This window comes from Malania oleifera, chromosome 12 (genome assembly GCF_029873635.1).
Source record: "Malania oleifera isolate guangnan ecotype guangnan chromosome 12, ASM2987363v1, whole genome shotgun sequence".
Classification (NCBI taxonomy): Eukaryota; Viridiplantae; Streptophyta; class Magnoliopsida; order Santalales; family Ximeniaceae; genus Malania; species Malania oleifera.
The window spans coordinates 61,582,979-61,597,369 of NC_080428.1; the positions used below are offsets into that span (position 1 = coordinate 61,582,979).

At 38.3% G+C, this 14,391-nt stretch overlaps 1 protein-coding gene across 2 annotated transcripts in view; it reads left to right on the top strand.

The window, feature by feature from the left end:
• The window catches only part of LOC131144244 (protein LOL2), a 31,862-nt gene extending 25,892 nt beyond the window's left edge, over positions 1-5,970 (top strand). The window contains exons 3-4 of one of the 2 annotated variants that reach the window (XM_058092771.1): positions 1,735-1,844; positions 5,677-5,970. In XM_058092771.1, coding sequence (XP_057948754.1) covers positions 1,735-1,844; positions 5,677-5,748 — 182 coding nt within the window. In that variant the 3' untranslated portion in view covers positions 5,749-5,970. Of the gene's footprint in view, positions 1-1,734; positions 2,074-5,676 lie in introns of those variants that run through there. The other variant, XM_058092770.1, reaches the window with a different exon arrangement.
• Positions 5,971-14,391: the final 8,421 nt, after the last annotated feature.

Consider the following 14,391-nt stretch of genomic DNA (forward strand, 5'->3'; position numbering starts at 1 on the left):
GCAGAAAAGCAGAACTTGTCTCAAGTCAAGTTCTGCAGCCTTAAAATACAATTTGAATTCCTCGTTTTCCTCCAGTATTTTAGCTCACCTTGTGTTCTACCTTCTGTAGACAATTATTTACAAGTGAGATGACCTTGAGTTATTAGTGCATGCTCAGTGTCAGAATGTGTTTCTAACCTCAGGCTTTGTTTGTATTCAATAGGCTTTTCACATTATTTACGAGTGAGATAACATCAAGGAAAGTGGCACTACAACATGGGGTGATGCCATGTCCTTGGGATTGTTGGGCTTTTGTGGAGCCTAGTTGCATTAAATTTGGATGATGACCCGACCTTTCTTTAATGAGAGATTTCTATCCTAAGGCTTAGTCCATGAGCGCTGCGGCTTGGGCTTGCCCCCGGAAAAAATTTTTGGGCCCGTTTTGTAACCCATTCGGAACCCTGTGTGCAGCATATAAAATGATTGTATTTGGGTGATTAGGGTAGGCGGTCACACTTCGCGAGAGAGCGAGAGGGAGAGCATTGTACCGCCGCATTCTCTGTATTTTCTTCCTGATAATAGTGAAATCCCTGCAACTCTGTGGACGTAGGTAAAATTTCCGAACCATGTAAATACTGTCTTGTGCGTGTGATTGATTTTTCTTTGGCATGTATTCTTTCTCTATTTTGTTTCTCACAGGTTTCGAGAATTTTTTGTTAATTCCCAACAGAGATTTCTCTATTTGTTCTTCCTCCATCCACACTGCACATACACTATGTGGCTGTGCTGATGATCTCTTTATTTTTGTTTACTCTTGTGTACAATATGAGGTTTGAAGTCTGGTTTTGAGTCTGACATAAGATTCTTATGTCTGAATCTGTTCTCTTGCGCTTGTATGGTGAAGCCACATATATGAAAAGGGGGCAAATGCTCCCCTTATTTCCTGTTCAAGGAAAATATCAAGTATTGTTAGAACGTTGGAAAATCAAATTTATCCTCCATAAGAGATGGAACATGACCCATTCTTGATGATTCTATCTTGCATTGCTCCCCTTTATGAGAAACCTCCCCTGTCCGTAGCCAGCGTTAGCATGCTTGCCCACCTCACTATTGTGGATGTACTTCTGGTACCAAGTTTGCAACCAACCAGTTGGAAGGATACAGGATCAGAGAGGGAATAAAGAGCACACTGGAGAGAGAATTGCATTGGAATAGAAGACTTAGGGAGAGATGAGTAGACCTTTTGCCCCTACATGATATTTATAGACTCTTCCTGACTCCAAAGTCCAAACCATATTACAACAGGGTCATTTCAATTATATAGCCACATAATATGCTCCCCTGCGTTATTCTCTAACATCAAATAAAGCTTACACATCATATGTATAATTTTCAGTACAATACATACATGTTTTACTGTTATAACCACTAGCTATTATTGTACATAATGGACAAGAACTTCAATGCTTGATCCTGTAGTCTTCCATATTGGGGCATGGGTCAAATGCCACTCAGCCAGTTGGCCAGTCACTTGATCCCAATAGTTTAGGAAAGGGATATATCTACAATGGTGATGACTCCAGCATTCTGCATGACAGTGACATCTGTCTCTTGTTTAGTTTCCCCAATCAGTTCATACAGAACATAACATATTTGTTTATTTACCGCACATTTGCCCTTGCTTGTGAAGTATGCCATCAAGTTATGTTTTAATGACAAAATAATTTTAATTTAGTCTAATTCTTATATTTTCAGCTCATCAGGTTGGACAAGTTAAATGTGGCGGATGTGCAGTGTTGCTGATGTATCCATATGGAGCTCCATCTGTTAGGTGTTCCTCTTGCCACTTTGCAACAGAAATTGGAGTATGTGAGCTATTATGTGCAGAAGGATTTCTAATGCCATTTTCTTTAGATGTATTAATTGCAATTTACTTATATATGTATAGACACACACACCCTCACATATTATATGTATATATTACTACAAATGAAACCATTATTTATGAAGAGGTTTGAGGATTCAGGAGAAAGATGATTTGCAATAGTACGTGCGACCCACATGCAATCATTTTGATGCTCATTTTATCTCAAACTTGGCATTCCATGAGACCTTAATGGTCAGGAAATGAACTCTTTTCTGTTTTAGATAAACAAAGAATTATGTTAAGAGAGCAAAGACTAAAGAGAGAATATAGCGAAGGCATAATATAGAATCCTCCACTAAATCACCAACAGTTGCACTGCCACTACCAAAAAAAAAAAAGTTAAAGCAGCAGCTCTCTAGCCCCTTGGTAGAATGTTGAAGACATTCCTCTAAAAAACCATTAGCTGAAACTCAAAGTGATGCCAAGGACATGACCCTACACCATTGACTTTTTAAATAAAAAAATTAATCAGGATTACAGTTTTACTGTGCGGTTCTCTTTGAGCTGCCTTATTCTACAGATCTACGGTGAGTAAAAAAATTCTTGGGAGAGTGAGTGGGGTGGTTCTATATACATTATCATATGAAACCTGTACTAAGGGAGATTAGACAAGGGGATCCTCTTTCCTTGTTCTTGGGCAGTGGATAGAGGTTTAGTGTAAGGTTTGCGTGTGGGGAGGGAGGAGATTACTTTTTCACACCTTTTTTGATTATATTGGGGTTTCTCCATATCTTTGAAAGAATTTGGGGCTGAAGATTAATATGATCACAACAACTAATGTGCCTGTAGAGCGTCTTAGGGAGTTATCTTTGGAGGTAGGTTGCATTTAGTTGGAGTGGCCATTGTCCTATCTAGGGGACCCTAATTCAGGCTTGTCCTTCTAATATCCCATTGTGTTTTCTTTCTATTTTCAAAATTCCAGTGGGTGTTGCTAGTAAGATCAAGAGAATTATGAGAGATTTTCTTTGCTCAGGGATAGGAGGTTTAGGGATCATTTGGTGTGATGGAAGGTGGTTTATAGGTCTTAATAGGATGGTGATTTGGGTCGTGGAAATTTGTTGTCTAAAAACATTACTTTCTTGGCCAAATGGCTTTATTGGTTCCCTCTAGAAGATTCTTCTTTTTGGCATAAAGTTATTAAAAGTAAGTTTGGACTTGACGGGATTGGTGGGATATACCATTTTGGGTTCTAAATGTTCTTTGGAAAGTCTGTGGACAGCTATATCCCAGATTTACCGTCTATATTCTCTGTACTAAATTTATGTTGGGCAAGGGGTGTAATATCCGTTTTTGGAAAGACCTTTGGTTGGGGAATGTTGTTTTGTCCACCTCTTTTCCTCACGTATGTTGTTTATGCTCAGGACAGAATGATCCCATTTCCTCTTTTCTTGTAGATCCAGGGGGTCCTTTACCTTCTTGGAATTTTCATTTCAAGAGATCCTTGAATGATAGGGAAACAAATGAGTTGTCTTCATTGTTAGTCTTTTTGAATAATTCTCGGGTATCCTCAGAAGCTGATAGTCAATCCTGGTTGTTGGATCCTTTGGGGATTTATTCTTGCAAATCTTTTTGTGAACTCTTGGTTAGCATCGGTTTTTCCTTTCCACTCTAGAAAACTATTTGGAAGGCCTAAATCCCCCCTAAAATAAAAGCTTTTCTATGGTTGGTTGTGCTATGTAGGATAAATACTGATAACTTGCTGCAGATTAGGAGGCCTTTAAAGATATTCTCTCCAAATATATGCGTGCTTTGTTTTAACTACTTAGAATCCACTCCGCATTTTTTCTTGCATTGTAATTTTGCAAGGAAGGTTTGGAACAAGTTATTCAGTTGTTTTGGAGAAAGATGGGTTTGTCCAGGGACAGCGGAGGAGTTTTTGGCAATATCTTTTGTTGGGTTTGGTAGGAAGAGGCAAAAGTGTTATGGATTTGTGCTTTGTTTGCAGTATTTTGGGGTTTGTGGTAGGAACGAAATCCACGTATATTTTGTAAGGAAGAAATTATGTTGGTGTGGGAGAAGATTCATTTTCTGGCTTCTTTATGGTGTGTGGGTAATGGTAATTTCAAGGGGATATGCTTTTCAGATATTCAGCGCGATTGGCATTCTCCATTGACTTTTATTTTCTCTGGTGTTTCCCATATTTTGTTAATATGTCTCTTCTTCTGATTGCACATTCTTTCTCTTTCTAATGAATCTCTTTTGCTATAAAAAGAAAGGTTGTATTCATTATCCTATGGAACTTATTCTCAAATTGTTACAAATTTATGGTAAAGGAACATTGAGTTGTCAAAATTTATTAATGAATCTAAATAAATGGCTACGTCCATAATATTAGATAAACCTTTTGAAGTAGAATGTTCTTTAAAATGTTGGACAAGTATGCTGTCTCAAACACTGGAAGTTTGTATTTAAATCAGGTATATTTGATGGTTTGTGGCATGATAAATAATTGAAGACATCATTCTTATTCTGAAGATGAAAGCATTCAGTCTCTTCTTTCCAATCCCTAGTTTGCTTGCTAAGAGGATTGAAATCATTCAAAGGTAATTTCTGGGTGGTTGTATCACTTGGTCTCAACTTTCAAGTACTGCTTTCTTAGAACTTCAATGTTGGGTTGTGACTCTTTGCTTTCCAACTTGAGAGTGTTCTATATGCAAATAATCAAGTAATAAACAGTCTTATTGGAAAGTGGCTTCGGAGATGGACAAAACTAATTTATCTACAGTGGTGATTGGTGCTAAATTATTCGCAGTCATAGTGATTGGGTGGTGGGGTTGAATAGTAGTTCTCATAGGGTTGGTTGGTTTTTAGAAGCAAATTAGGAGGGGTGGGATGAATCCTTCTCTAGTTTAACTTTGATGCTGAAGAGGGGATGAATGAATTCTTTTGGCATGATTTTTTTGTGTGGAAAAATGCCCCACAAAAACCAATTTGCAAGACTTCTTAGGTTGGCCTCCAACAAGAATGTCTTGGGTAGCAATCGTGTTGTGAGGGAAAGGAATCCTGTTAGGTAGGATTTGTTTTGTGCCTTGAGCAATTACAATGAGGCCGAAATGGGGTGTCTCGGTCTAATGAAGTCTCTTTATGAGATCAGAGTGACCAGGTGAGAGAGAGGGATGAGGAATTGTGGATATTGCTATACGAGCTCATTTGAGGATGAAATTTTCCTGTAAAGTCTATTCTTTTATTATGAAAGTGGAAGGGAAAAGTAGAAAAGTAAGGTAACAATCAAGGTAGCTTTTTTCATTTGGGAAGCAACCTTGATAAGAACCTAGATGTAGTTAATAAAAGGAGAGAAGTGTGTGTACTTCTAACAGATTGTCCAAGGAACAAGCAGTCAACCACCTTTTATTTGGGTGAGAGTGTGTGCACGCTATGGAATTTTGGTTTATGCAACTTTGGGTATTAATTGGGTGGTAGCTGGTAGCATGAACTCAGGGTTGTATGCTTGAAGAAGCTTCAAATGCAGGAGCGGCGCATTTGTGGGATGATGTGTGTGTGTGTGATTTGAATTACATGTGAAGACAGGAATGCTAGATTCTTGGATGTTGAAAGAAATTTAGTTTCCATCTTGTTGGACAGTATGCTCTTTTTGCCAGAACCTCCAAGTCTCTTGCAGATTTTGTTAATGACTTTGGTTTGCCTATGATGGATTGTATTTAGTTTCTGTTGTACCGTCTCCCCTCCTTGCACTCCTTTATTAACATGCTCACTTCTGCTTATCCTAAAAAAAAAAAAAGGCGTTCTGAATTTGTTTTTGGTATGTGTAGGTGCACAACAAACGTCCTCCATTGTCTGTGCAACAGGCCCAAGCAACTGCAGCTCCCTACTCTCTCCAGTGAACTTTTTTTTTTTTTTTTTTCCCCTTTTTTTTTTTTTCTTTTTTTCTGTTGCAGATGCCAGATAAGACCAGCAGGCCAACCTGTAATTTTAACTTTTTTCCCTCATATTTTAACTGCCCCATAGGAGGCTTTTTATGCGATCTCTACAAGAAGAGCTCACAGTTGTAAGAAAATCACCAGAATTCCTTTGAATTTCAATCCCATGGTCCTTTCTTATTCTCATTTGAGTTTTAACGATGTGATCAATTGAGACCATGGCTTTTTAGAATCACAAACAATAACAACTAATAAGCCACATGCCACACCTTTTAATTTTTATCACCTTGTTTCTTTCCTTTGAGGGCGTTTGCAGTGGTTTCTGCCGACTGGTTTGGGCAAAAAATCTCAAGATTAAATTCCCAGCAGGCAGAGGTCTTGTTCATGGTAACAACTTGAACTAGGGTTCATCCTGTGAGCAGATTAATTTGTGGGTGTAATCCTCTGGACACTAGGCAACTTTCAAGTCTCACCTCAACTAGAAAGTGTTGTATTTGAATGTGGTTTGGACTTTGGAATCACGTTGTTCTAATGCTCCTCCTCCTAATCATTAGAGCACTGTTTTGAGCTCACAAGTCACAGGCACGTGGACCACGCCCAAATAAGGTCGTGAATCAGTGATTGATTGACAATGACTAGATAGGATGCAGAGAAACTCATAATTTATTAGAAACGTTATATTGATGCCAATAATATATTGCTGTCATCATTCAACCATTTACCAGCCATTCTTTAATGAATCATCGCTACAAGTCCAATCAGAAAGTTATGTTAGATTTATTTTTCTGTTAATGGTTAAACCAGCTACATGTTTAGAAATTTAGTGTTGAGGAAAAAATGAGGAAAATGCTGCAGAACTTAAAATTATTTCAAGGTGCGTTATAATGTCGTTTTCCTTAAAACATTATTTGCCCCCACCAGATTAGTGTATATTAAGTCGGCAAATACGTTTTCAGGATACAATGAAGTCCAAATTATGATATGATATCAGATTGTGTTATATGCAAACGAAAACTGATCACAAACACTCTTAGAGTAATCTGAATAAATTTTCTAGAATTCTATTTATGCATAAAATATAATTCAGATTTTTAAGAGATATAATTTGTGGAAGAATTTGAGAGAAAGAGAAGTAGAGAATGATGAATTTTTACAGAAGCACCCTAGTTGCCTGACTTAATCTATATAAAAATATAAGATTAATTTTTAGCCATCCGATCATGATCAACGGTCACGCTCTCGCAAGTGTTAAGTGTTTGTACGCCAACTAAATACACCACTGGCGTTGTACAGCCCACGCCACGTGCATGTGTGAGTGTGCGGACGGTGCGAAGGTGCACTAGAGTACACTAACACTTTCTCTTAACTAATTTTAAGAGATTATTTTACCTTATCATTTATTAATGACCTTTCCTTTTCCATTTTTTCCAATGTGGGACAAACCCACATAACTTTAAATGCTTTAGAAAATTCATCAAAGGAAGACTTTGAAAAATTGACCCATAAAATCGTATATTTTAGAAAATATTTCAACATTCCCCCACCATTTTCAAAATATAGATGAAAAATAATTTATTCAAATAAGAGATAATTTATGCATAAATGAAGGCGTCTTTAGGACTTGAACCTTCACTTAGTGAATACTTATCAAAGTTAATCAGGATTATATAGTAGATGAACTTTGAACTAGCAATCCTATTTTGATTAACCAGATTCACATCACATACAAATTATCAAATCTTTGGGTGTTACCAAAAACCAACGCATGGATTGACCTTACGTCTATATCCTAGTTTGATGAGCGCTCTAGAGATAAATCCATTTCTCATAGGAAGCAGCACCACTTCCGACACTCATATAGGTAGGTTTATCAAAAGTACCCCTATAATTAAAGTACTTCACAGAACCTGTTATAAACCAATTAAGAGCTTAAGCTCAACATTCACCTTTTTCACATTACAGGTACAAATCACTATTTTCCTTGGGATGGATTATGTGATACACGTATACATCGTAGTGCTTTCAGTGACTACATATGATGTACTTATTGAATTTAAGAGCTTGAAATTTTCAAGTGCTAAGTTGAGTTTCCATCATTGGTGACTATGGGTTACGGATTTAAGTCCCATCCCCTTTGATGTCTTCCATACCATGTCTTTTGCAAATCCTTTTGTTAATGGATCAGCCAAATTTTGGCTTAATCTCACAAAATCTATGGTGATTACACCATCAGTAATTAACTGCCTCACATAGCTATGTCTTAAGTCAATATGTCTGGATTTACCATTATATATGTTACGATATGCTCGTGACAAAGTTGCCTCACTGTTACAATGCAAAGATATAGGTGGCATAGGTTTTGACCAAATTGGAATTTCTAATAACAAATTCCTAAGCCATTCCTCCTCTTTGCTACAAGAAGCTAAAGCCACAAATTTTGATGCTATAGTGGAATATGTTATAAGATTTTGCTTCTTTGATCCACAAGAGATAGCTCCTCCACCAAGGGTGAATATCCACCCACTGGTTGATGTATGATCATTACGATCAGCTATCCAACTGGCATCTGTGAATCCTTCTAAAATAGTAGGATATCCTTCACAATGTATGCCATAATCCATAGTATTTTTCAAATACTTTAATACTCTATATATAGCATGCCTATGTATATCACTAGGAACTAGTATATCTACTAAGTTTACCTATAGCAAATGCTATATTAGGTCTAGTAGAAGTCATAGCATACATCAAACATCCAATAACTCTAGCATACTCTAATTAATTTACTGCTCTGCCAGTGTTAGAATATAATTTCAAATTTGCATCAAAAGGTGTGCTAACAGGTTTGCAGTCATAATGATTAAACTTTTTTAGTATCTTTTCAACATAGTGTGATTGAGTGAGAATCAATTTATCATTGTGTCTAATTATTCTAATACTTAGAATCACATCTGTAGTAACTCGGGAAAAAAATTATTACCGTTATTAATCAATTGATTAATTAAATATTATTAAATTAAAGTAATTAAATAAATACTATGATGGATATATATATATATATATATATATATATGTTTATAATATTAATATAATATAATAAGGATATTATATACATAAGTAAAGCAAATGAATCTTCCAAAGGAAATTCATTTTCCATTTCATAATACAGAGATCAGGCATCTCTCTCTCTCTCTCTCTCCTCCGCCTTCCCTCTCTCTCTCTCTCTCTCGCTCTCTCTCGCTCTCTCTCTCATCTCTCTCTCTCTCTCTCTCTCTCTCTCTCTCTCTCTCTCTCTCCTCGGCCAAATGTGCGCCGATCGAAGAATAGAAAATACCCTTGAGTTCCATTCTCCACCACCGACAATTTAACCAGAGTGGATTCGTTATAAGAGCGTCGTAGATACCACTCCTGGAATAAGGTAAACCCACTCTCTCTCCTCAATTTCTCTCCAATCTTTAGCCAAATTAACGATCAGAAACCACATCAATGTTCTAGGAGCATTTCTTTACTAGTCTAGCAGAGTAGATTTTTGAACTGGGCTTTTTAGGCACCACTCCAAGGTTAGGGTAAGATTTAGGGAATTAAACTAATTTGATGTTTATGAGAGTTTTAATCATTTATTTGAAATTTGTGGGTCTGAGAATGTTAAAATAGTATTTTACTTGGGATTTAGTTGATTAAACTAGAATTTATGAATTTAGGGTTCGAGTGAGCGCCGCAGGTGCAGTTTTTGGATCCCTACAGGCGTAGCTTCAAGAAAATAGGTAAAAGGATTAAGTTAAGTTAGGTTTTTATTAAGTTTGAACCGATTAAGCTACTTTATATATATACTTGATATCAAGGGTTATTTCGAAAACCGACCGTTCAAAGTGGACTTTATAAATTTAGGATATATGATATGATATTTTGGATAAAACGAACGGTGGAAAATTGAGTTTTATCTTACGAACTTCATACTGTGTTTTCTTGATTGTTTAAATGACTATGTTCAAATATTGAAATTGTGTGCCACATGAATAATTGGTATGGGTTATGGTATAACTGAATTTGGGTATGGTTGTAAAAAATATTGAATTGTTTGTGAAATATACTGTTACTGCTTTTATAAAATACTGAGTTTTATTTAACGGTTGCAGGCCAGGTTTTACTTGACAGCCAAGGGCCGAGTTATATTTAACGGCCGAGGGCTGGGTTTTATTTAACAGTTGTGAGCCGAGTTTTGTTTGATGGTTGGGGACCGGATTTTATTAAAAGGCAGGTTGTAAATGAAATGAGATTTATACTATAGTTTTTATTACTTAAATTGCATGATATGGTTTAAGAACCTTGAGGAACAATTGTATTGTGAGTACGATACTGTTGTTAGGGAATTATTAAGATCGTGTGTGCCCACACTGTATTGAGAGATGTAGGGTGGTCCCCGTCGTTTAGCCTGCATAAGGATGAAATACCTTTCTTGGGGGCTGGACCAGGAAGTGGTAAGGCTAGCGGACCTGCAACTGAGTTGTGGATGCCTGCAGACGTACTTGGAGATGGCTACTTTGACTGTATCTGGGCTGATCACTTAAGGCATAAGTCCAGCCTTCAGGCCAAACAACCTGTACCATAGGGGAAGTAAATAGTGTTTAGTCCCAGAGAGTATCTTTTATGCATATCTGTTAATTTATGTAACTGATGTTATTATTTATTAAACTAGTTTATATGAAGAAAGTAAATGCATATTTTTCAACTGTAAAGGTGTGAGTATTTGTTTACTAATTAAAATTCATGAATGTTTATGGTGAAAGAAACTCTCCGCTCGAGGGTTTCTGAGAAAGACGAGTACCCTGATAAGTATTAGTTGTAGCCATACTAGGTTACATAACGTATTAGAGTAGAGAGGAGCTACATGTATGGGTGTGTAATCTCCTTTATTCTTAGGAACTTTCACTTATAATAATTGTGTGTGTGTGTGGGTAAGGTTTGTGAATGCTTTTATAACTGTGATTATTTTAAAAATGATGAAATTTGGTATACACTAAAATTCACGTTGGCCACACACTGACATTAACTTAATCTGCCTTACTGAGAAGTGTCTCACCCCAATATGCAAATCATTTTCAGGACCATCTTGAGATCGAGATTAGCAAGCTCCGGGGCGGAGTGATAGCTAGTTTCAGTTTTTGTGAGTGTCTGTAAGAACTCTAATGTATTAAGTTATGTTTAAAATCCCTGGATATATAATGTGGGCATATGGATTAAGTTAGGTTTCTTTCTTTTGGCTGGAATGTAATATGGATATTGGGAGACTTCTATATATGTTAGCAGTTTAGAACTCTAGTAATGTATTTGGAAGATGTATCATTTATTTCCACTGCGTTTATATTATGAATATGCTATTAGGTACTTAGACGTCACTAAAGTAGTACCCCAGGCCACGTGGTAGGTCGGGGCATCACAGGTGGTATCAGAGCCTAGGTTTACTAGGTTTTGTAGACTTTGACAGTTGATAATTACCAGAATATAGGTTGAGATAAGTTAGGATAGGAATGGGTAGATTAGGCGAGTCTTGGTCTGGAAGCTTAGAGGCGAAAATCCTTTGACGGTCTTCTATGTTTTTCCTAGGATGACGATTTTAGGAAAATCATGATAAATCTAGTGATGGTTTCATTTTTAGATTGAGAGACTGGAACTTGGAAACTTAAGTAGGAATGTTAGGTCGGGTGAGTAGGTGTTTAGTTCCGGAGTTGTGATTAGAGGTCCGCACCTTGATGGTTTTGTAGTAGAATTGTGTAAATGATTCCTTTAACTGCAAACTCAAATGTTATATCATTTCGTCATTTCATACTTGCATCAACCATGATAAATGTAAAATTTATAAGTCGGTTTCTATCCTATCTTTAGGATGAATTCCAAGGGAAAGGACATCATAGTTGGAGGGGATAATCACGTGGATACTTCGAGTGAGAATGATGTCGATGCCTCGACAGTGCTGCGAAGTATAGTGCGACAGACTAGGAAGGAAACCCGTTGGGACTCTAGAGAGTAGGATTAGCCACCGGTTGGACGAGGTTGCACTTTTTAGCAGTTTACCTAGACGAATCCATTGGCATCTGCAGGAGGAGCGAACCCGATCGCAGCTGAAGATTGGGTTTAAGAGATTGAGGAACTATTGGATGTGCTAGAGTGCATGAAGGAGTAGAAGGTGTGGTATACCACTTTGAAATTAGTGGGGGAAGTGAAGAGGTGGTGGAGATCAGCAAAGCTGATGGAGGAACAATGGCCAGGACCTGCGACTATAACCTGGAGCTATTGCAGGGAGGTTTTCTTTAACAGGTACTTCTTTATTGCTATCAGAGAGGCTAAGGCAGACGAGTTCCCAAATCTGGCTCAGGGACACTTGACCATATAGTAGTACACAACCAAGTTTATGGAGCTATCCCGCTTCGCTCCATACATGATCCCAGACAAGCCGAAGAAAGCCGAGAGATTTGAGAAGAGTTTGAGGCAGGGAATACGCGCACAAGTGGTGGTGTTGTTGACTCAGAGTTTTTTGATTTGGTGGACAAGGCCATGGCAGTTGAGGCCAGTATCCAAGCGGATGAGAGAGCAGTGAACCAGAAGAAGAGGCCTTTGCATCAGGGGTTTCAGACTAGCACCAGCCAAAGTTCATGGAGGAGGCTTGGTAATTTCATGGGCCAACGGCAAGAGATGTGATATCGAGCCTATTAGGAGAATCCACCACATTCTACCTATCCTAGATGCCATCAGAGGCATTGGGTGAGTGCAGGGGTGGACCAGCTAGCTGCTACCGGTGTGGTGAGGCTGGACATATGGAGCAAGACTGCCGCACGAAGTTGACTCACACTCCTCCACAGCATCAGTATCGGGGAGGTAACCAGGCACCCCGAGATAGTCACCAGAGGGGTACCGCTCAGGTGCGGGTGTACTCGCTTATGCTAAGAGGTGCGGAGAACGCCGGCGATATGGTGACAAGTACTATTTTCATTTTGTCAAATAGTGTTGTTGTGTTATTTGATTTAGGCGCAACACACTCTTTCGTATCTCGAGGATGGGTTAAATTGTGCAGGGTAGAGATTTAGTTGTTAGATGCCAAGTTAGGTGTGGTCACGCCGGCAAGGTCAGTTGTGGTGTGTAGTAAGGTGATCAGAGACTACCTAGTGGAGATTCAGGGGAGAATGCTGCCTACTAGCTTAATTTTTTTTTACATGCATGGGTTCGACGTCATTTTGGGGATGGACTGGCTAGCATCCAACTATGCGAGTATCGATTGCCACAGGAAGGATGAAGTGTTCAGACCTTCAGGGGAGTAGGAGTTTAAATTCGTCGGGTCGTGTGTGCGCTTTACACCACAAATCCTTTTAGCAATTCAGGCAAAGAAGTTATTTATGGAGGGTAGTTAGGGGTACCTTGCATTTGTAAAAGAAGCACCGAAGGAGAGACTTAAGTTGGGGGATATCCCAGTGATAAGAGAGTTCTTAGATGTTTTTCTTGAGAACTTATTGGGATTGCCTCCTGATTGCAAGGTGGAGTCTACCATTGAGTTAACTCCAGGGGCAGCCCCAATTTCTAAGACTCCATACAGAATGACTCTGGCCGAATTAAAGGAGCTAAAGGAGCAGTTGTAGGAACTACTTGACAAGGAGTTCATCAGACCGAGCGTGTCACCCTGGGGAGCACTAGTGTTGTTTGTAAAGAAGAAAGATGGGTTGATGAGGATGAACATCAACTACAGGGAAATTAATAAGATGACAGTGAAGAAGTACCCGTTACCCCGTATTGACGATCTGTTTGACTAGTTAAAGGGGTTTCCTCCAAGATCGTTCTGCGATCCGAGTATCATGAGGTGAAGGTTAAATCAGAGGATGTACTAAAGACGGATTTCCAGACCAAGTATGACCATTACTACTTTTTTGTTATGTTGTTCTGTTTGACAAATGCTCCAGCAGTATTTATGGATCTGATGAATAGGGTCTTCCACTAGTATTTGGACTAGTTCTTGGTAGTGTTTATTGACACTATATTGGTGTATTTAAAGAGCCAGAGAAACACGAGAAACATCTGAGGATAATGCTTCAGGTGCTGAGAGAAGGAAAGCTATTTGCTAAATTTAAGAAATGCGAATTCTAGCTGGAACAGGTTGCATTTCTAGGACATGTACTGTCTAGGGAAGGAATTTTAGTGGACCCGAGCAAAGTGGAGGCGATAGTTGATTGGGCGAGATCAAAAAACGTGCATGAGGTTAGAAGTTTCTTAGGTCTGACAGGATACTATCGCCGGTTCATTGAGGGGTTTTCGAGGCTATCAGGTCCTCTGACGTAGCTTACGTGTAACGACCCGACCCTTTATACGGATCCAGGTGTCACTCACTTATACTAAATACATTTACCTGCTCAAGATACGTAAACAACCTACCCTAACCAAGGATATACGGTTATAAATCATACATAATTTCGATGTAAATGTCGCGGAAAAACATAAACATCCACTGGGATTTCTATTAGTCTTATACCTGAGTTTACTAATACATCTACAATTACATAAATCCATACATATAATAAATCCTGTAATTACAATCCTTCAGAAAAGAACTTCTTCTAAGTTTAA